This window comes from Mus caroli, chromosome 2 (genome assembly GCF_900094665.2).
Source record: "Mus caroli chromosome 2, CAROLI_EIJ_v1.1, whole genome shotgun sequence".
Classification (NCBI taxonomy): Eukaryota; Metazoa; Chordata; class Mammalia; order Rodentia; family Muridae; genus Mus; species Mus caroli.
In genome coordinates this window covers 27,139,795-27,163,430 of record NC_034571.1, presented here as the reverse complement: position 1 = coordinate 27,163,430, position 23,636 = coordinate 27,139,795, and the positions used below count along the sequence as shown (strand labels likewise).

General features: G+C 53.8%; 1 protein-coding gene across 1 annotated transcript in view; it reads right to left on the bottom strand.

Annotated features, from left to right (window-relative positions):
• Positions 1-23,636, bottom strand: part of Ncs1 (neuronal calcium sensor 1) — a 49,977-nt gene that overhangs the window by 8,367 nt on the left and 17,974 nt on the right. Inside the window, exons 2-6 of the mRNA XM_021156019.2 lie at positions 14,527-14,551; positions 4,516-4,654; positions 2,980-3,058; positions 1,145-1,233; positions 602-679 (exon numbers count right to left, since the gene is read on the bottom strand). Coding sequence (XP_021011678.1) covers positions 602-679; positions 1,145-1,233; positions 2,980-3,058; positions 4,516-4,654; positions 14,527-14,551 — 410 coding nt within the window. The remainder of the gene's footprint in view (positions 1-601; positions 680-1,144; positions 1,234-2,979; positions 3,059-4,515; positions 4,655-14,526; positions 14,552-23,636) is intronic.

Below are 23,636 nucleotides of genomic sequence, written 5' to 3'. Positions count from 1 at the left end.
TACTGACAGAGACACATACACCCAAGAGCAAGAGGCTTCTCAACCCAGGGTCTATGGCTAAAATGCAGCTGAGGGGGGTCAAACTGTTCCCAGAACCTCCGATGACTTCAGAACCAGTGGCACCCAGGACCTTGTCGCACAGATGCTGCCTGAATCAAAGCGTCAACTTAGGCAGGTGTGCACGCACACCGTGTTTGTGCCGTGCCAGGGGTGGAAACCCAGGGCCTTGCACATCGTAGGCCTCCACCACTGAGGCACACCCCAAGCTACAACACAGATTCCCTTTAAACCACGCCTCAGAATCCACCTCCCACCCAAAATAATAACCTGCTTCCTGGCCACTGTAAGGATCGTTTTTTACACACTTAAGGCCATTACTGTGAGAAGTCAGGGTTCCGTAGAATGTCAAAACAATCTAGGGGGGAAAACTGGAGGCCACGGGCGCTGGCTAATTACAAGGAACTTTCCTGGAAGCTTCCTGGGAAACTCACCAAAGACACTGAATGGCTACCGGCTGTGAGCCAAATTGACTGGCTTGAGCCGGTCCCAAGGATCAAGAGCAAAGCCTGACCAGGCCCAGGGTCCCTACACACCACCTCACCTTGTCCATCATGGCAAAGATCCGGTCCACCCTCTTCTCTGGTGTGTTCTCTTCTTCTGGGAGCTCCACTGTGTTCCCCTGCCAAGGTTGCAAACAGAAGGCTGAGCCAGTGCAGTCTTAGGCTCATGGCTAAGTAAGCCCTTGCCCGGACACCAGGGCACTAGGCTAGCACTCTGACCTCTGAGCTCATAACTAAACCCTTGCCTCAATGCCCTGGGCTGGTGGCAATGAGGGTCACGCCTCCCTCCCATTCTCTGGTCTTACAACTTTTCAAAGGGACATCTCAGGCATCGGCTGTGCTACCCACCTAGTCCCTGCCTGACCAGCAGGTGGGGATGCCCATGGCTACTCAACCAGAAGTGTTTGGTTGGCCTGGATTGTCCTGAGACAGGAGAGTGACTCTGGGTTTCCCCTGGGCCCTGTAGGTCATTGGTGGCCTTCTTGCCACCCCTCCCCTCCTGGGACTCACCCTTGCATGGCCTCCTTGCCACCCTCCTGGGACTCACCCTTGCATGGCCTCCCCGCCGCCCTCCTGGGACTCACCACCATCTGGTAAATGGCGTCCACTATGTCAAGCATCTCGTTCCTGGTGATGTAGCCATCGTTATCCAAGTCATAAAGCTTGAAGGCCCCTGTAATCAAGCAGCCGGGTGGGAGTCACCCTGGCCCAGGGCAACAGTGGGTCCTTCCTTCCCCCTCCCTGTGTCTCAATACAAAGCCTGGGAATGGCCTTGCCACCCAACATCAGGTCAATATATACTGATAGGAGGGGACATTCATGCACCAGTGTAACCAGAGCCAAAGATAAATAAGCTTTGGCATGGTGGCACATGCCTTTAATCCCAGCACTCAGGTGGCAGAAGCAGGCAGATCTCTGAGTTCGAGGCCAGCCTGGTCTACAAAATGAGTTCTAAGACAGCCAGGGCTACACAGAGAAATCTTGTCTTGAAAAACAAAAGAGGAAACACACACAAACTCGGGGATCTTATGCAGAGGCTCATGTCTCTAATCTATGTATTCAGGAGGCGGAGACAGGGAAATGATGGGTTCAAGAACATCCTGGGCCACATAGAACATTCTAGACCAGCTGGGGCTATAAAGTGAGAACTTGGGGGGGAAAAAAGCAAGGGTTGAGGCTGTAGTTCAATGGCAGAGCACGGACCTAGCTTAGGCAAGGTCCCGAGTTCTGCCTCCAGCTCAGCAAAAATAATAACAATAATAATTCTTTTAAATATGCAGGTATTGGTCTAGAGGGACTGAGGTGGAGGCTGGAGTGGTCTGCGTGAGGGCGTGTAGTCCCCAGAGGTTGGAAGCCACTGGAGGCGACAGACAGGTCCTCGACCTAGGTCATGAGTCCACCATGGCGGTAGAGCACCCTCGGTACCGGGCACCATGGCTCTGCCTCCCCTGCCTCTCCTCTCCAGGCCTCACAGTGGGCAAAAGGAGGGTATGCGTGAGGAAGGCCCTCTCTGCTCCTAACACACACGCCACTGTGGATGGGAAAGCGCCCACCAAGCAGGCCATTCCACCCAAATGCCCCTCTTCTAGAAAATCCCCTGCTACTCCCGTGTGTCAGCCAAGGACCGCCCAGGACACGCACGTCCTCGACTAAGTGGCTCCTCCCAGCCTTCCAGATGCAGCCTTTCACATATAGTCCTGGGCCGGAGCCCACGTCCATCTGCCACGGCAATCCCTCTCTGGGCTCACCAGCTCTCAGCCCGCTCCTCCTCTAGCCGGCACACGGCACAACAAGCACACGGCTCACAGCTCAGCCAGCAGCACCTCCTCGTCTCTGCCTCGCCCACAGCGTTGGGGAATTTGAGAACCCTGTCACTGTGACAGATTGATAGCCACTACTGTCATCCATCTTAGCCCTGGGTAGACCCTCAATTCTCACCCGGTACCACACCTGATGTTTGTTGATTGAGTTCATAAACGAGAGACAGCAATATGGCTTGAAGGCCTTGGTCCAGCAGGGATCTGGATCCTGTGACCCACCACCCACAGGATCTGCTGTCTCAGTACTGTATCTGCCTGAATGTTACTCTTGTTCCCACCCACACCCCAGACCCTGCCGCCTGTCCCATCGATGTGGCTGTGGACTCTGCCTCACAACATCCAAATTCCTCCCTCTGGGACCTTTATCTGTCCCAGAAGGGCAGGGTGTCCTCTTGCTCTGGCCCTGCACAGATGGCCTGGCCTTCTTCCTTGGCCACATTGGGCCCACCTGCCCAGGGCCCACTGCCCAGGCCTCTGGGAATGCCCTGACCTCCCAGAGCAGGACACCATCTGTGGTCACCGCTGCAGGTGTCTAGCACCTCCTCCTGTTAAGGCCTGGGACTGCATCCTTCTAGCCTGCTGGGGGATGGGAGACTTACATCGCAGCTTTTCATCCAGGGTCCCCCTTGAGGTCACCGACAGTGCCTGGATGAACTCGGAGAACTCAATCCTGCCATCCTGAAGGGGACAAAAAGGACGGCTGTGGTCAGCACAGACCTCGTGATAGGCAATAGCAGACACAGGGCATCCAAAGGATGGGAGGGAAGGAATGAGGGGCAAGAAGAGGGGGAGAGAGAAGGCCAAGCTGGAAGAGGGACAGTAGGCAGCAGGGACGGAGACACTGATAGCTGCTGTACTAGTAAGTACTGAAAACTGGTGCTCAGTGGTACTCAATGAAATTGCAGGGCACAAAACTCTAAGCCTCGGTTTTCTCATCTGTAAAATGGGGGCTTTAAAAGACCCCACATCACAGGAAATGGTGACCATGACTGTAATTCCAGCACTTGGAAGGCAGAGGCAGTAAGACAGGTTCACAGCCAGCATCAGGAACACAGAGAATCCAAAGCCAGCCTGTGTGGCCTGGCTAGTTGTTTGTTTGTTTGTTTGTTTGTTTGTTTGTTTTTGTCTACTTGACATAAACTCGTCATCTGTAAAGAAAGAACGTCATTCAACTGAGAAAATGCCCCCACTGGATCGGCCTCCAGGGCATTTGCATGGTTTTGTTTTTTGGGGCTTTTTGTTTTGTTGAGACAGGATTTCTCTGTGTAGCCCTGGCTGTCCTGGAACTCACGCTGTAGACCAGGCTGGCCTCGAACTCAGAAATCCGCCTGCCTCTGCCTCCCGAGTGCTGGGATTAAAAGCGTGTGCCACCACCGCCCGGTGCATTTTCTTAATTAGTGATTGGCTATGGGTGGACCACCCCTAGCACGTGGTCTGGAGTTCTGTAAGAAAGCCAGCTAAGCAAGCCATGAAGAGCAGGCTGGTAAGCCACACTTCTCCGCGGGCTCTGCTTCAGCTCCTGCCTCCGGGTTCCTGCCTTGCCTCACAGTGATTGGAACACGGAAGCTGAATCAAACCGTCCTCGAGGTTGCTGCTCCTCACAATGTTTGCACAGCAACAGAAACCTAACTAAGACCCCTTCTCAAAAGACAAAACAGCAACGCCAACCCCACAGACGGCTGTCCCTCTGTTAATCCCAACCACATACCTAGCGTTGGTCACACTGTGGACACCAGTTACAGCCGCTGATCTTACTATTCCTAGAAGATTCTGTATTTTGTTTGTACCCATGAGAACTCACGGATATGTCCGTGTGTGTGCATGCTATGCCTTTATACATGTTTGCAGCTCTCTGGGTATTTGCATGTGGAAGCCTGTGTATTTATGCACAAGAACATGGAGCACTGAGTGTGTCAGTCACACAGATGAGCACATGTGTGGGTGGGTGTGTGCCACACGTATGCACGTGTTGGTCTTGGTCTGTGCTGGTGTGTGCCAGTGTCACACCTCTGTGTGTCATGTCTACGTGCATGCAGGCGCCCGGTCCTGAGTGGGGAACTGGGCAGGGGCAGTGAACTGGGACGCAGCCGCTGGAGGATCCCAGACTGGGGCAGCTGCAGCCACCCGCAGCTCACCTTGTTCTCGTCGAAGACGTTGAAAACAAACGTGGCGAACTTGGTGGGGTCTCCAAATGGGAAGAACTGCTTGTAGATCTTCTGGAAGCCAGCGGCGTCCAGCTGCCCGCTGGGGCAGTCCTTAATGAAGCCCTTGTACCTGCAGGTGGCAGAGCATGTGGCAGAGAATGTCACCCACCAGGAACCTCTGCCAGTGAGACCCAGGAAAGCCATGAACCCCTCCCCAGTTGAAGACACAGGCCCCATGACATTGGTAACAGTGCCCCCATGGCACTCAGATGTCACAGGCATGGACTCACTGGTTGTGTGACCCGGGGCAAATCACTCCAGGTCTCTGAACCTCACATGAAAACTAGAAATCAGAGGTAGTTCAGGAAATTTGCTTGGACAAGGCACATAGAACTCCTGACCTCCCTGACTGACATTCCTCACAGGACAGTTAAAATGACTCCCACCATGATCCCCAGGAGGCCTCCTCACTCCTGGCTGCATAGTGCCCAGACACAGACTGGCAGCTGGCACCTGCACCACCCCACCCCAGCCCTGCTCTACAGGAACCACACACGGGCTCAGAAGACCCTTTGCACTTACTCCTCCACCTGCACATGCCCACCCTTGCCCCAGTGCCCAGCACAAGACCCTCCCAATACCCACTTGAGAGGCTAAGCCCTGGGCTAACTCACCAGCTGTGCAAACCTAAGCAAACGCCTTCACCTCTCACAACGCTCATGTATGAACCTCGATGGTCACTACGCCCATCTAGTTTGGGTGACATTATAGGTGTCACCCTAGAGGGGCCTGATATCTAAAACTCACCAATATCGAGCAATGCCACAAAGCCATGGAAAAGAGTTCCTGTGTCACCGTCAGCACACTGGCATTTATGTGTGGCTTTCCCCCAGGTGGGGCAAGCTCTCTTCCAATGATCATTCTTCCCACACTGGAGCCAGAGCAACTTGCCTCAACCAGCAGCAGCATCTAGACCAGGGACTTTGTCATCTTTATTGAACTAGTCTTATGGACAAGGTACAGAGAAAGCCCATTTCCAAGACAGGGAAACTGAGGCTGCAAGAGAGGAAGTTACTCACAAAGCCATTCAGTCCTCCTTGGTGCTGTAATGGGGAGGGAAGGTGAACCAAGGAGGCCGATAATCAGAGACCTTGGTCACTGACTTTCCTATGGTCCCCTTGCTAATCACCGGAAGGTTCCATTTGTCTACCGTCCTCAAAGTAGAGGATTCTGGGAATCAGGAAGTAGAAACCTCCTGTGACACTGTGACTCCTCCACCCACAGAGCCAGTCACAGTGCCATGCAAGGTAGGACAATGATCTCATTTTACAGATGAAGCTAGCACAGCTGTCCATAGCTGCTCACAGCCTCAGCTCTCTGCATGCCTTGCCCTATGTTGGCCATTCTTGGCCCGCTGGCTTGTTTCCCCTCATCAACCCAGCACAGAATTTCTCCAGATCCACAGAGGCCCCTACATTCTGTTCTGCAAAGTCCCAAAGTGCCTACTTGCCCCAGCAACTCGGGGGAGAGGGAGGGAGGAAAGGAGTAGGCTGTGGACCCTGTGAACAGGCCACACACCAGAATGAAGCAGAGTCGGGCTGTGAGGGACCAGACTCTGGGTCCAGGCCTCCTTCCTTGAGGCTATCTCCAGCTTCCTTCCCTGGGCCAGGATGCACAGAGGTTTAGGTTGGCTCTTGACTGCCAGACCCAAAGCCAGAACTCCAGAATCCATAGGAGATCCCCCTGCCTACCATCTGACCTCCCCCTCACATCCCTCCACCCTTTCAGCTTGTCTGCTACTTGAAGGCCGGTGACAGTTATATAAAAGCAACAAGAAATGTCAGCTATGGTGGTGCATGCCTTTAAACCCAGAAGGCAGAGGCAAGCAGATCTCTGAGAGTTTGAGGCTAGCCAGTCAGGCCAGTAAAGACTACACAGTTAGACCCTGTCTCAAAATGAATAAAGATGAAGCAAAGGGAGAAGATAATCTTGAAGCTATCTCCTGAGCGGAGCGCAGAGAGCCCTGCAGGAGGCCCAGAGGAGCCAACTCCTGAGTGGGAGTGGCTCCCCGCACTGCACCAGCAGGAGCCAATGACATCAGCTGTAGGGGCTGGTGGCAGAGTGCCAGTCTCTATTGAGAATCCAGTTACCCCTACAGAGGCTGTCATTAAACCCCACCCCATAGGCTGGAGAACCTACCCCCCCCCAAGGGATGCTGGAAGCCAAGAGTACCAGTCTGCACAGAAGGCCCCATCATGCACTTTCCACCACCCCCTCATGTTCAGTATCCCCTGACTTCTGTAGACTCTGTGGCCTTACTCACCAATCTGTCACCTGGCATCAGCCTGTCTAGCCCAACTAGGGTAAAAGTCCTGATCCACCCTTAGCCAAAACCCCTATGACGGACAGTCATCGTGGTAGCTCTCCAACTCATTCAGCTGTGCCTACACATTCGGCTGGTCTGAGCTTACAGCCTCCACATGGTGTCTCACAGACATCCAGAAGTGTCTGCCTGGAAAGGTGACTGAGACACTGGGTAGGGCTGAGATCAGGAGACCAGGCATCCAGGTCTGAGCCCCATGGACCAGGATCCTCTATTGAACCTAGAGAATCCGTGGACAAGATTAGCAAGCGCTGTGCACAAGCATAGCAAGCCAACGGTGTGTGTGAGACTCTGAAGCCCATGGAGGGAGAGATGCTAGTCCAGGGTAACCCAGGCTGTTAGCAGAAGCAGAGCGCTTACCGTTCAGCCTCCTCACCTCCCAGTCTCTTCTCTGGGAAGAGATCCAGGATGCGCCACCCCATGTCAGCGCCCGTGAAAGCGATTAGACCCAAACATTATATAACCCCTCTATTCGTCTTTAAGTGGAGGAGGGGACCTGCCCTGACTAGAATGGCAAGGGAGAAGACTGGAGTTCTGTGGCCACTGGCTGGCTTCCAGTCCTCTACTCTACACTGCAAACTGTCACCTTGAAGGACAGGGATTGCCACCTTCTGCTTTTGTGCATCACTGGCTGGCTCAAGAGGGGACTCCATGGTTGGTGAGCGGCCTGTCCTACAGTCCCTCCTGACCACACAGGACACATGAGCCCCAACTCTTCCCCCCTCCCTCCGGTGCCATCAGGCCAGGCCTCCTGCCCTCTATTCTGCTGGGGCAATGCTGCTGCCAGCTGTCAGAGCACAGGGCCACAACCTAGAGGACCAGAGGGAAGACCCCATTGTGCCTCAGTATCCCTAACCCCCCATGGCATCCTTTCAGGGGGTGTTCTGGGCACCGGAGTATAGCTACCTGTGTTCCTAGCTTGCGGCATTCCCAGCTTCCTCCTGCAGACTTAGAGGGATTTCCTACAAATGTCTGGCTTGCCTGAACCCCAGGAAAAGCTGCGCCTGCTGAGGGCTAAATCCAAAGCTTGGCCCTGAGCTCTTCAGGTACGATTTTGCCATATGGTCCAACCAAGCCCAGGAGGCAATGACTGTGATACCCACTTTCTAGACAAGGAAACTGAGGCTAGTGGAGGTAGCTCTTTTCTCCTTAGCTCTCTCTTCCCCTTTCTCCAAGCTGGCTGCCTCTTCTGAAGAAGGGCCCACCTCAGCCCACCCAGCGCATACAGAGTCCTGTCCCTCCTGTTCCCAGGGTTGGATCTGGTGGCAGCTCTCACAGTTGTGCCTTGAGACTGTCGTGACTGATGTAGTGACAGATGTCTCACGACAGGAATAGGTCCTCAATCTTCAGAGACTCCTGGTTTCTTGGTGAATGCTGAATGGAGTCCATTGTCTAACAGCTTTGATGGTCAGCCCTGGAGCTTAGAATCCACAAAGGGGGCAGGGACAGGCGGAGGGCTGTCCCCTGGTCCCTGATCACCTCTCCAGTGACCTGGGATGGTTAGTAGGCTCAGTAGTTCTCAGGGCCAGCACTTCCAGTCTTGGCACTGGATGGAGTGAGAGTTCTCAGCACTGTGAGCTCAGGTCAGGCTGGGTAGAAGGGCAGAGGGACAGGGGTGGCCCGTGGGGCACCACAGTTACAAGAGCTCACTGCAAACTGGGACCTCAGGTGACTGGCAATGTCGATGTTTCATCAAGGGAGTCTTAATGCCAAGAGGACAGATGACCTGGGGGCTACCTCACAGGCCCACTTCACTCAGAGAAGACAGGAGTGTGTGTGTGTGTGGGGGGGGGGGTTATCACCATCACTTTTGTGACCTTGTCTCTAGGCTTGCTGTTAGGCAGACTGCATTAAACACACAGGAACAGGGAGTGTCAAAACAGCTTCAAGTCAGGTGTGGTGGCACATGCCTGCCATCCAAGCACTGCAGAGCTAGAGGCAAGAGGATTAGATCAAGGCCATCCTTGTCTACATAGCGAGTTTGAAGCCAGCCTGGGCTACGTGAGCACCTCCCACCCCCCGTCTGTCTGTCTGTCTGTCTGTCTGTCTGTCTCTCTCTCTCTCTCTCTCTCTCTCACACACACACACACACACACACACACACACANACACACACACACACACACACACACACACACACACACACACACAGAGCTATCTATAGGGAATGTATGAAGGCCAGAGGCCAGTGTCAGGCATCTTTCTCAATTGCTGGCTACCTGATATTTTGAGACAAGGTCCCTCACCGAACCTGGCACTAGCCAGCTGGGTGGCCAGCAAGCCCCAGGGGTCCCTGCCTCCACACCGCCACACTGCAGACATACACTGCTGTACCCAGTATATTTTTGAAAGATGTATTTATTCTTGTTTTATGCATATGAGTGTTTTGCTTACATGTGTATATGTGTACAACGAATGTGCCTGGTGTTGAGAAAACCAGAGGACATCAGAGTTACCAGGAAACAGGGATAGACAGTTGTTTGCCACCATGGGAGTGCTGGGAACCGAACCCGAGTCCTCTGCAAAAGCAAGGAGTGCTCTAAACCACTACGCCAGATCTCCAGCCTACATCTAGCTTTTCACGTGGATTCTGGAGAGCTGAAGTCGGATTCTTACGCTGCCGGGTGAGCACCTCCCTGAATCTCAGCTTCAGTTTTTCTTAACGAGGGGTCTGTCTGGCTTCTAATGCAACCCTGGCTTGGCCCTGCGTCTCTCAGTCCTTGACTTGTATATAACCAGAATCAGGTGGCTCTGTCTCACTAAGTCTCATCTTCCTCATCTCTGAGGCAAGAAGTCCACGCAGCACCTGCTTTAAAGGCCCTGAGAGAGGTGGGTAGACAAGACCAGTGAGAATAAAGAAATCTGTCAGGCAGCCCGGACCCCCACGCACTGGGAGGAGAGGCCAGCAGAGCCACCTTCTACCCACACCTAGTTTGCAAAATCCAGGGCATGAAGGTTCCAGCCATGTGACGTGGTGGCTGGTCTGTTTTGGGGACTGGCTCTTAGGAGTGGAGACTGTGAAGATGCTCCAGAGGTGACAGCTGCATCAGGTCTGGGCAGGGAACCTATCACCTTACAGAATCCTAAGGCCTGTGACTGCCACATGAGTCACTCCCAATGGGGTGTGCGTGTGCAGCAGGGAGGGAAGGGACACAAGGGGAACGCCATGACAGAGAGGTCCCAGTAAGGCCTCTCGTCCCCAGGAGCGGAGGCAAGGCCCCACACCACACAGGGCTTGATCTCCCATCTCCCACACAGCCTAGTCAGCTAGGGTATTTGGAGAAACTTGTCCTTGGGAAACTGTCCCTGTCCCCTCATGCCACCATAATTAAGGCAGCATCTGCTTCCCAAGGAGCAGAATCTGGATGCAGCTAAATGGATAGTGGAGCGGACAGCTGGGAGAGGAGCAGGGAGGGGTGCAGCGGGGAGGGGTGCAGCGGGGATGCAGCAAGGAGGGGTGCAGGGAGGGGTGCAGCAAGGAGGGGTGTGGGGAGGGGTATAGTGGGGAGGGGTGCAGCAGGGAGGGATGCAGCGGGGAGGGGTGCAGGGAAGGGTGTAGTGGGGAGGGGTGCAGCAGGGAGGGATGCAGCGGGGAGAGGTGCAGCAAGGAGGGGTGTGGGGAGGGGTGCAGCGGGGAGGGGTGCAGCAGGGAAGGGGTACAGGGAAGGGTGTAGTGGGGAGGGGTGCAGGGAGGGGTGCAGCAGGGAGGGTGCAGCGGGGAGGGGGGCAACGGGGAGGGGTGCAGCGGGGAAGGGGTGCAGTGGGGAGGGATGCAGTGGGAAGGGGTGCAGGGAAGGATGCAGCGGGGAGGGGTGCAGGGAGGGATGCAGCAGGGAAGGGGTAAAGGGAGGGGGCAGGGAGGCCACCTTGGGAGGTTGTTCCTTTTGTCATCTCTTCAAAGGCCTCCCTGCCTGGGCCCACCCCTACCTCCCCTCAGCTCCCTGGAGGAGGAGGGTCTCTCCTCCCCTTTCCTTCCCCCTGGCTTCATGAGCCCCTCACAGCAGGAAGCCAGCAAACAGAGCCACTAAGCATTGAAGCATGAAGAAGCAGCTAGACCCAAACTCTAACCCGCTCCACACTACACACTGCACACAAACACACTCACAAAGCTGTGTGTCCTAGGCAAGTGTCTCCACCTCTCTGAGCCAATCTCTCTATCTGTAAGATGAGGCTACTTCTAGAACTCAGGACTCCCTGAGGGTGCCAAGTGTTAGGACAGTACCTGTCCACAGGAGCCCTAGGGACAAGAGGGTACCTGGGTCCTCACCACAGCCATGTGGGATGGTCCAGCAGGCTCGGCCCAAGTGCTTTCAGATACACCCCCTCCTGTGTCCACCTTACAGTACAGGCACCCACGACCCACGACCCTAGCACCTTCCACCTCACTCAGCTCCTTTCTCCGCACACGTGGCAGCCTGGATCTGAGCAGCTGGGAAACCATGCTGTTTCCACTCAGCATGATGTCCTGGTCACCTTCGAGGCACCACAAGCTTTAGAACCTGTGGTATTCCTTGGCCAGCCCCCGTGGTGCCTCTGACTACCCACAAGGATGAACCCAGCTCTGTGGACACTGGGGTGGACCTAAGATAGTGAGCCTGGGGCACAGGCAGGCTGCAGATGAGGCTGCCCCCACTCCTTCAGCTCCCAAAAAGCAGACTCAGTCAGGGTCACCTGGGGCTAGGGCTGGGTGATGGGGCCCCTGCTGGCTAGCACAGGCAGGCAGGCATACACACACACACACACACACACACACACACACACACACACCACTTCTAGCATCCTCTGTATGGTAGGCACAGCATCACTTGGGGACCCTGAACAGCAGTGTTAGATGTCAGTACAAAACAAGGTGACCCACTATGGTGCTGGAGACGTGGGAACCTCTGAGACCTGACCAACAAGCCGAGGTGTGGGATTGAGGGACATGGATAGAGTCTCCAAAGGGGCTCCAGTGGGACTTGGATGAGGGTGGGTACTTGAGGAGACCCAGGGAGGGGATGTCTGAGCCTTAGGCAAGCTGAGAGGTGTGCTCCAAAGGGGCGTCAAGAGATCCGCCCATCTGGCTCCAGCTCCAGTTCCCCTGGCACTGGTGGAGGGTTGGAGTACAGGGAGCAAAAGAATCACTGGGAGACAGTGACCACAATGGAGGGACCCCCGAGTTTGGGGCTAGTAAGAACAATGAGTCCTGGGCATTGGCCAGACAGGTGCAGGAGGTCCCTGGTCTAACCTCTAATCCAGCAGGATATTAGAGACAGTCCCAAGCCATAAACGGAGTTATAGGTTATCCAGCGATAACAAATGGGCTTGTCTTGTGTGGTAGCATTTCTATAATAGCCCATAACACTAGAGATGGATTAGAACGTCACAGTCTGTGACCCATTACTGATGTCTGCCTACACATAGTAGGTGCTCCCCTCAGGGATAAGACTAAATCAAGCAAAAGTCAGGAAGCCCTGGGGAGGGAGGCAAACTGGAGGAAACCCCAGCTTCATGAGAGTTCAGCAGGGCTGGATCAGCAAGGGGAACTCATAACTTCATAGCCTGCCATCTGCAGGTGCTTGCTCCACAGAGCCCAAGGGCTGCATGGGAGGCAGGGAGATGTCCACACAGAAAAGCTAGGGAGACAACATGGGGGTAGGCTCTGGAACAAGGACAAAGGAAGCAGACGGACCTAGAAATGGGTGGGCTCGTGCAATGTTCCTGTGGCTAGGTAGGAAATAACCAGAGATGGACCAGTCCCCCATAGGTCAGCTTCTCTCCGCACCTCCACTCCCTTGCCAGAGCCCGCAGGCTCATGGTTCTGGCTCTGCCCACCTAGCAGATCTTCAGGGAGAGCCAAAGAATCAGCAGAGCCATGGCTCTGCCCTTTCTGCAGCATGGATGTGCAAGTTTAGGAGACGCCGTGGAGGGTCTGGGCTCTGCTCCCCTCAAACATAAAGGTCTCAAGCTCATCTCCTCACTCCCCTCCTGGGGTTCGCCTTACAGTGAGAGCCTCTTCATATTGTCTGCTTCATATTGCACTGTGGCACACATCCATGCTCTCCTCCCCCAAGGCCCAGAGCAGGCATCACTAGTTCATCACAAATCTCACTAATCCCTCACTGCTACATTTTCTATTTGCACTGCGACATCCCTCTTCAGAATCTTTCTTAACATAGAGTGTCATAGAGTGTCAGATAGACTGGAGCTACCCACTCTTCATCTCGTGTTTCTCTCTCTCTCTCTCTCTCTCTCTCTCTCTCTCTCTCTCTCTCTCTCTCTCTTTTTCAAGACAAAGTTTTTTTGTAGCCCTGGCTGTCCTGAAACTCACTCTGTAGACCAGGCTGGCATCAAACTTAGAAACCTGCCTGCCTCTGCCTTCCTGGGTGCTGGGATTAAAGACCTGAGTCACCATTGTCCAGATTCATTTCATGTTTACTGAATGAGGGAACTGAGTCCCAGAGTGGAGAAGAGACTTCACAAGGCCCGGAGTGGCTTAGTGATGAAGCCAGTAGTAGATGCTAATCTTCCGACTTGTGTGTCATCTGTGTGGCAAGCAGGGTCTTCCGTCAGCCTGCTGGATCATTTTGATTTTGTTTTCTGTGATTTCGCCTGCTTGTACGTCTGATTATCATATGTGCGCCTGATGCCCAGAAGAGCATGTTGGAACTGAAGTTACAGACAACTGTGAGCCAAGGTGTGGATGCTGGGATTCTAACCCAAGTCTGCTGGGAGAGCAGCCAGTGCTCTTAACGGAGCCATCTCTCCAGCCTCCAGTTTGAGTCTTAATGGATACCATAAAGTGGGGCTGGGTAGATGGCACAGTCTGAAAGGTACCTGCCAGGTAGACATGAGAACCTGAGTTCAGCTCCCCAGCATCCCTGTGAAAAGCATGCATTTACAAGCCCAAGCCCAGTACTGGAGATATTGAGGAAGCAGAGACAGGGGCTCTCTAGAGCAATCTGGACAGCCAGCCTAGTCAAGTTGGAGAGCCCTAGGTAGCAGTGAGGGACCTTGTCTCAAAAAACAAGTTGGCTAGGTGGTGGCAGTACATGCCTTTACTCTCAGAACTTGGCAGGTAGGTCTCTGTGAGTTTTAGGCCAGCCTGGGCTAGAGTGAGTTTCAGGCCAGCCTGGGCTACATAGTGAGACTCTGTCTCAAAACAAACAACCAGAGAGATTGCTGCAGAAATTGCTCAGTAGTTAGAGGCACTCACTGCTCTTGCAGAAGCTCAGAGCTTGGTTCCCAGCACCCACATGGCAGCTCACAGATAGCCATAACTCTGGTTTGAGGGGATCCAATGCCTTCTTCCGACCCTCACAGGCACTGCATGTTATATCGTGCACATACATCCATGCAAGCAAAACACTCAATGCAAACTAAAAATTAGCAAATCATCTCATACCGAAAAAGCAACAACAAAAAAGCTCCTAAAGAATTACACCCAAGATTGACACACGCACACACACACACACACACACACACACACACACACACCAGGGAAGAAGTCACTACCCTCCCCCAGCCTGCTCAATGGACGCTGCACAGCCCCACATAACCTATCCCACCCTGTCCCATCCACAGCCATGCCCACCCCAGCGACCACACCCACCCAACACACCAGAACTTCCTCTACTCACCACTGCTGTACTTCCTTCTCAGTGACTGCAAGAGAAGAGAAGACCACAGGTTAGATGGGAGTCCCAGGACACAGGCCATTGCAGGGACGGGGCTCCCTCCTACCACCTTCCCCACAGCAGTCTGCCCCATAGGACTGTCAGCCTGCTGAGTAAGAAAATACACCCTTAGTGAACAGTGAACGATCGGGCAGGTACTCGTCTGCTCAGGAGAAGATGGTATGCTCTATCTTCCCCAGAGCCCACTCTCTGCTGCTGCTATGAAGGGGCACCTCCAAAACACCTTCAGAAACCTGGGTTCCCTGCTTAGAAGGCAACTTAAGGTACATTCTTTCAGCCAGGTGTGGTGACCGTGAGCCTTTAATCCCAGAACTCGGGAGGCAGAGTCAGGCAGATCTCTGTGAGCTCAAAGCCAGTCTGGTCTACAACCTTTCTCAGCTCTGTCCTGGGACAGGAGGATCGGAGTGCGTGCTGCTTCCAGACCTGGGATGGGGCAAGGAGACTCTTGAAAGCCAAGCTTCTCGGAACCCAGACCTCCTCATTGCCCTACAGCCCTTTCGACGGACGGTCCAGGTCTTTTCTCTCAAGATGTGACCATATATGGCAGCTGAAAGGATCTGCACATATGGCCGAAGCTCATGCCAAGCCAAGTCACCACTTTTTACTGAACCAAAGAATGAATGAAACCAGGCTTTTTATTTTCTGAAAAGTATTGAATCGGTTTGAGCTGAAACTGGACCACACTTTCCAACATATCACCAAATGAGAACAACACACCACCTTCAAGGCCAAGCATGTTGGCGCTTGCCTTTAGTTCCAGCAGTGGGGAGGCAAAGGCAGGAGGATCTCTGGGAATTTGAGGTTAGACTGGTCTAGAGAGTGAGACCCTGTCTCAAACACAAAACGAAACAAAAAACAAGAAACTTTTCAGACCACAAATTCTCTGCCTGGGTGATTACTGGGCTCTCTGTACCTCAGTTTCTCCATGTGAAGCAGGTGTTGAAACGGTACCTGCCTGGGAACTCTGACCTTAACAGACACACGGAGCCTTGGCTCCCCATTGTGGCACTCGGATGAGCTGGGCAATAGTGCTAGTGAATGAATGGGTGAATGACGGTCTACAAGTCCTTGCCAGACAGCAGGTGAGAACGGAGCCGGGACACCTTCCTGGGGAAGCGAAGGAAATGTGGCAGACTCAGGGAGACCCCTCTACAAGAAGTGTTCCAAACAAACTCAAACTAGCATCTGCTAACCCCTAGGTGCCATCTGTGCTGTGACTCAGCCACAGCCCCCAGCTGTCCCCAGAGAGCAATCTCCAGCCTGGTTCCAGGTGGGCATAGTGAGACACAAGAGACTTGGAAGCAGCAGTTGGGGCTTCAGACGTGAGGTCTTGGCTCAAACCCAGGGTCAGAAGCCTGGGTGGGTGGGTGGCCTTAGTGCCTCCTCACCTGCACACTTCCCAGCAGCCCCGTGGCTCCTGCAGAAGGATTTAATCAGAGCAGTCAGCTGATAGACAGGGACCTGGCCTCTGCAAGGCCAGTGCAGCTACATTTCCGAGAGCAGATTTTAGCAGAGGTTACAAGGTAGCAGGCAAGGCATGGGGACGCACAGGGGAGGAGATGGAGGAACAACACAGCTGTTGTTCTAATTTGTTTTCTGTTGCTGTGATAAAATGCTGACCAAAATGCAAGCAATCGGGGAAGAAAGGGTTCATTTCACCTCACAGCAAGAGGGAAGTCAGGGCAGGAACTCAGGCAGGAGCCCGGAGGCAGAACTGAAGCAGAGGCCACCTCTGCCTCTGGCTTGCTCTCCAAGGCTTTCTCCACTTGCTTTCTGCCCAGGGGTGGGGCTCCCCATTGTGGGCTGAGCCCTTCCACACCACTCACCAATCAAGAAACTGTCTGAAGTCTTGCCTACAGGCCAACCGGCTGAGGTATTTCATCAACTGTCCCCTCTTCCCAGATGACTCTAGCTTATATCAAGCAGACAAAAAAACTAACCAGCCCACGATGCTAGACTGTACTGAGCTGCCCCGACCCTGCCACCTCCATCATCTCTGGGTATAGCTGATGCAGATGGCAGGGATTGGAGACACAGGTGACCACCTCTGGGGACCAGACCTGAACAGCTGAGCTCCAGGCTTCTGGGCTGAGTGTGCCTCTGAAGACTGCCTCTCCGCTTTGAGCTCTGGTTCCCTCGTCTATAAGGAGGCCTGCTGTCCTCTGCCTGTAGAAGAGTCCCATAGGTAGGTGGGACAGCCCCTCCCATCTTCTCAAGGAGGAAACTAAGGTTCAGACAAGCCTCCTCACGTGCTGGGAGCAAGGTTGCCAGAGGTCACTGTCCCAAGAGCTGGATGGTGCCTGGCTCTGGGGGCCCAGAACAGGTTCTTCGAACCTTGAAGAGACAATGAGCTCTCTGACTATGTGTGACCTTGGTGAGGCGTGGCATCATGGACCACTGATGGCAGGAGGAAGAGGCAAAGGCGTGAATGGCAGGGTCACCAGTGACCTCAGCTAAGTCCAGGAGGCCGGAGAAGCACTCCTGGGGAACTCTGCTATCCTAGCGTCCCACCTACAATCTTCCAAAGCCCGCCCAGGACCTCTGCTTTCTGCCTCCCGGCCTGCCTTACCCCCAGCTCAGCCTAGAGCTTCAGGTCTACTGTTCTCTCAGCAGAATTGTCCCTAACACAGGACACGGAATGACCAGCAGGCAGCTAAGCCTCTGGGACGTGAGATGAGATCGGAGAGAAAAGTCCTATCTAGTTTAAAGCCGCTACTTCAGCTTCATCAGACATTTGAAGTCACCAAGTGTCCCCTGCCTCTAAGATTTCTAGAAATCCCAACTCTTCAATCCTTAGAAACTCAGATGATCATGGAGGGTGGCAGTCAGGGAGTCCCACCCACCCCAATCCTGCTGCCAGCTAGGCAGGCCTGGGCCACCACAAGTCAGAGGTGTGTACAGTCTATACATTTCAGGAGCTTAGCAACAAAGAGGCACAGCCTACACACCGGCAAGGGGGGCCCATAGTCAGCCTCTCCTATGGTCTCCTTTGAGGAGGCGCCCTGTCACCTATCTCAAGATTCACTGACTTTTTAAATTTTTTAAAGATTTATTTTTACATATATGGGGGGGAGGACCTCAGGTGTTCGGGTCAGAAGAGTGATACCAAGTCCTCTGAAACTGGAGTTACAGGTGACTGTGAGCCACCATGTGGGTGCCAGAAATTGAATCAGGACCTCTGGAGGAGCAGCCAGGGCTCCTAACCGCTGAGCCACCTGTCTGGCCCACGGCTTCCAGCTTCGTCGTCTCCTTTGTTTCTGCTTGACATCTCTAGCTCTCCCTGCTCTAAGCAATACTGTCCACAATACCCGCTAAGTGTGTACTGATGGCTCAGTTCCCCAAACACGGCAGAAAGTAACAACTAAGATGAAGACCAATCGATTGATCAACTTTGATCGGGGTCACGGGGCGATATGCCGGGCCAGGGGTATTGAGAGATAAATCAGGTGTTAAGGGTTCTTACAGGGGAGGTAGCTTGGATCCCAGCACCCACATCGCAGTTCACAACTGCCTCTGTCTCGTTCCATGGGACCTGATGCCGTCTCCTGACCCCCATGGCCTCCTACATATGCACAGTGCACAGCCATGCATGAAACAAAAAAACTTTTTTTTCAAAAGATGACATTCAGTACCCAGGACTGGGTGCAAGTGAGGACGTGTTATCCATGGCACTCTCCTGTCACGTGACCCCGGGATTACGCCAGAATGTGGAGTGATTCTAGACCATCAGTCATACAGTTCCAACCAGTCAGAGCCATGAAAGCCCAAACAAGCTAGAGGAGGATGTTGGGAAAGAGGTGAACAAAAAGAGTCTGTTAAGCATAACCCTGGGTGCACAGACTGGGGTGGGGGTCAGGGGCCAGGGGGGTCAGCAGGGAAAGTGCAGAACAGCCTATGAGACACTGGGGCTCACAGTCGGGTGGTGCTGTGAAGAGATGTCGGGTGGTACTGTGAAGAGATGCCTCGGGGTCTCTTTCAGGATCCAAGGGTAGCGTCTGAATTGAAGACCATACCCCTGACCTGAGAACTGTGCCCAAGAACTTGGGGGTGAAGGCTGTGATGCTGTTGAGTAAACTTGAGGTGGCAGCACCATGGGGGAGTCTGGCTGGGGTGGGGGAAAGAGGGGGTGGGGGATGAGTCCAAAGCAATCAGCCAAGCCTCCCCTGCAGTGCTACATTCACAACCTGAAGGGAAATAACTGTCTTCACCCACAGTCTGTGTACCCTCCACAATACATGGAGGACCGGGAGGCAGCCTGAGGTCCTACACTCATGGGATCAGATCATCACAGGCACTTGGGAGGAGTAATCCGGGGAGCATGCTCTGCCTCGGCCCTGGGACCAGACACAAGGGGAGCTTCCCAGGACGCAGCTCCCAGCTCCAGCTCCAACCCATCCCATCCCCCTTCTAGCCCTCCTTCTCACTAAGCCTCCAACCAACTGTGAAATTAACAGGCTCTCCCCTCCAGCTTCCCTCCACGGTTCCGTGCTCAGGGCTTAGCACACAGGCTTCCTGTACAGAGCTCAGGACTCAGGGCTCAGGCTCAGAGGAGTTCCAGACTGACGCTTGAAGTTGAGGAGGAATACCAGTGATGTCATTCAGGCAGGCCCCTGGCACCCTGCCAGCGCCCCAAGTCAATGAACCTACTCAAGCTCCCTGAGTGTCCTATGCCTCGGCCACCAAATGACCCACAGCTGTGGTGGTTTGAATGAAAATGGCCCTCATAGGCTACAGGGACTGGCACTATTAGGTGTGCCCTGGCTGGAGGAAATGCGTCACTGGGGTGGGCTCTGAGGTTTCAAATGCTCAAGCCAAGCCCAGTGTTGCTCTCTTTCCCTACTGTTGGAGATCCAGCTATAGATCTCTAGGCTCCCTCTCCAACACCATGTCTACCTGTGTGTCACACATGCTTCCTGCCATGATGATAATGGACTAACCCTCTGAGCCTGTAAGCCAGCCCCCATTAAATGCTTTCCTTTAAGAGTTGCCTTGGTCACAGTGTATCGTCACAGCAATAAGACAGCAGCCCTGCAGAGAACCACTCTCCCAGCAAGCCCCTGACCCTTGATCCTCTGTTTCCCCAGTAACACCCCAACACACAGCCAATCAGAGGTCTAGCCAAGTGTGTACAGGGTGGGGAGGACAAGCGACCATGAGAGAAGACCCTGGCGTCCGCCAGGCAAACAATGCAAGCCAAGGCTTCCTGCCCTTTTAGAACACAAGCTTATGTCTCTGAGCCTCATTCTGCTCATCTGTCAAGAGAACACAGCTCCACCTCACAGGTAAAGTGTTACAGGGAAAATGAACTTAGCAATTTGGATGTGTGTCTAGTACCAGCAGGACCCAATAGAGACACATTCTCTCCCCAGCTGGGCACCCCAGGACCTCCATAGAGGTCCTATCCTTAGAGCCAGCCCAGCTACTGGGCTGGGGCTAGAATTTCTTCATGTGTTTTGTGTGAGCACATCTGATTTTGGCTGACTCTTTCTCCAGCACAGTCCTGTGGCCGGGCCTGTAAGCCCCATTGAGAGCCAGGCTTTTGATGAGCACCAGGTACGGGGCATCCTGACGGGTGTGGCACCTTTTGGTGAAGACCCTGTTAGGACCACATGTAGGCTAGATACCCTGAACCTTAGAATCCTCATCTCTCATATCAAATATGGATTCTCAGCAGGATCCTGTGAAGGGCTTCCTTAAAAGCTCAGAGGAGCTGGAGCACAGAGCCACAGGGAAGGAGAGGGCTGGGCACCCACCGTCCCTCCACTGGAACTGCAGAGGGAGAGAAAAACCCAGCCCCCAGGCTACTCCCAGCCTTTCCCCCCTCAGGCCTGCTGAGACTCTCTAATGCCCCTGCCTAAGGAGAGATGCTCAGGGCACCCAGGGCTTCCTCCCACCCCAGCAGTGACTGAAGCTCCCTCAGGCACCTCCTCCTCTCCACGCAGCTCTTGTCTGCAGAGAGTGAACACAGGAGCCTGTCCCAGGAGCCCAGGATAAACGTTGAGTCTGATTTTCATTTCCCTAAAGCAAAATACCTCTCTCCTGATTGAAGCTCAGCTCAAACACGGTGGGAACAGAACGTCAGAGCAGGCAGTCCCACGGAGCAGAGGTGCCTTCTGAGGCAGGAAGGACGGAAGGCAGACTTCTGGTCTTTGTGTGACCAATTCAGATCCCACTTCAGTCTCCAGATGCAAGGATTAACCTCTGGGTTACCCACCCTTGCCCAGTACATTAGCATGGGGGTCTTGGGAGACTCACACGAGAGAGAGAGAGAGAGAGAGAGAGAGAGAGAGAGAGAGAGAGAGAGAGAGAACAAGGCCTTTAGGACCTTCAGCCACCTGACAGTCTCTTCCATCCTGATGCCTTTGGTCACCAAAGACTCCTCCCTCCAGAAGGAAAGCAGGCCTTCCTGTGCCCCACACCCCTCCCCCAACCAGCCTCAACACCCTGCTCCATCTCTTTCTCCTACTCACTGGTCTGGCAGCTGGGGACACCCCTGGCATGGTCATGGCCTTCTGGCCTTCTTTTAGATCCAAGGGTAAAACTCAAAGATCTCCACAGACTGCTCCTCCCTTATCCCCATTCTGACTCAGTCTACACAGTATGGAAGATTCCTATCCTTACTGTCCTCTCAGCATGGAGGGCTCCCCTCAACGCCCCTCCCATGTGGCTGCCCCTGTTAGTTTTCTGTTAACTTGACACAAACTATGGCCACGGGGAAGAGGGAACCTCAGTTAAGGACATGCCACCACCATCAGAGCTGTGGGCAACTCTGTGGGACATTTTCTTGATTCATGATTGATGTGGGAGGGCCACGCCTGGGCAGGTGGTCCTGGGATGTATAGGAAGGCAGGCTGATGTATACACTAGCAAGATTTTGCTGAAAGGACCCAGATATAGCTGTCTCTTGTGAGACAATGCCGGGGCCTAGCAAACACAGAAGTGGATGCTCACAGTCAGCTATTGGATGGATCACAGGGCCCCCAATGGAGGAGCTAGAGAAAGTACCCAAGGAGCTAAAGGGAACTGCAACCCCATAGGTGGAACATTATTATGAACTAACCAGTACCCCAGAGCTCTTGACTCTAGCTGCATTTGTATCAAAAGATGTCCTAGTCGGCCATCACTGGAAAGAGAGGCCCATTGGACTTGCCAACTTTATATGCCCCAGTACAGGGGAATGCCAGGGCCAAGGGGTGGGGGTGGGAGGGTGGGGGACTGGGGGGGGAGTGTATTGGGGACTTTTTGGATAGCATTGGAAATGTAATTGAGGAAATTACCTAATAAAAAAAAAAAAAAAAAAAAAAAAAAAAAAAAAAAAAAAAAAAAAAAAAAAAAAAAGGAAGGAAAAAAGGAGAAAGAAAAAAGGAAAAAAAAAAGGAAGGCAGGCTGAGCAAGCCCGGAGGAGCAGGCCAGGAAGCAGCACCCCTCCATGGCCTCTGCATCAGCTCCTGCCGCCCCGCCCAGGTTCCTGCCCTGTGTGAGTCCTTGCCCTGCAATGAAATGGCTGTAAGCTGTAAGCCAAAATCAACCCTTTCCTCCATGGGTGGCTTTTGGTGTTTATCACCGCAACAGAAAACAAACTGGGACTATGGTAATGGCAGAGCTTTCTCAGAGAAAGGGGACACACTTCATCTATCCTGAGGCACTCAGCTCAGCCTGGCCCCTCCTACCTTATGACAGTTCTCCCCTCCTCCCCAAGGAGCTGTGAGTCCCAGTAGGGACTGCAAGGGAGACTCCCTGAAAATTTAGTCACCCCATGCTCTCTGGGCCTCATTTTCCCATTCTGAAAGTGAGGCAACTTGGGCAAGAGAGGGTTAAACTCCATGGGCCTCACCCTCCTAGTGGCCATAGTGGCCAGCTCTCCAGCTCCCTGAGTTGCATGGGGACAGGAGTAGACATCCTGGCAGCCCACCTAGGCTTCTAACTCAGTGCATGATCTTAGCACCGGTGCTTCTCTCCGATCCCAGGGAAGGATTCCAGGGATCCCTAGATCCCTGCCACGAGGTGACCAACCCTGGCAAGTAAGCTGGGTCCGGTAAAAGCATTTCCCAGGCAGAGCAAACGAACAGAACAGCAGATCCCTGTGCTGAAAAGATCAGGGGCAGCATGGGGACCGGAAGATGGCAGAGCTCTGTCATGTAGGGACCGTGCCCGGTTCTAAGCTACAGCACTTGGAATCACTGGCTCCTAGCAGACAGAGAGAACATGACAGCACATGCAGAGGGCCTGGCACCGAGCCGGCAGTGCTACTGTGATTACTACCCAACGCCTCTGCCAGGGAGAGAATCAGAGCTCCTGTCCTGCCCGTTCCTCTTTCCCAAAAGAGGCCAGAGACCGACTCTGCCGAGACATATGCTGACCCACCCAGAATCCCTGGGCCCTCCCTCAACGTGACACAGAACAGGGCTCCTGGATCAGTCCTCTTCAGGCCCCTCCAGGAGTGGGGTGGCAACAGCCCAGCCTCCAGCTGGCAGTCGCTATTTCTACCCATGTTCTCTGTGCCAGCCCAGCTGGGTGGCTCTGGGCTGGGCACAGCACAAGTCAACAAGAAAGACATACAGGCCCTGCCTACCTCCCCCACACTGCACCTTCTGTGCAACAGACCTCCCCCTCCCCCCACTCTGCCCACAGAGATGCTATGGCGACTGGTGGAGACTCCTCTTTGGGCTGGCCACACACTGGGCCCTTCACCCAGTCTGCATCTGGCCTCCACATGGGCAGGAGTCACAGGCTATGGCTGTGCTCTGTTGTGACAAAGTGATCTCGCTCGTAAGCAAGAATCTCACGCCATGTTTAAATCCACAGGCTAAGCAGACTCGAACACCCTGGCCTGGCTTTTCTGCCCCTAGCACCCAACCCCCAGCTCTTTCCCCTCACATCCCCACAGTCTGGTTGCCCTGTGTAGTGAGTAGGTCAACACAAGGCCCGGCTCCACAGATGTGAGTACGGGTCTCTCAGTGTCTAGGGTACCTGAAGGCTGGACTGGACCAGCTCTGCTCTGACTTCTTTTGTTTTTTGGTTTTTTTTTTTTTTTTTTTTTTTTTTTTTTTTTT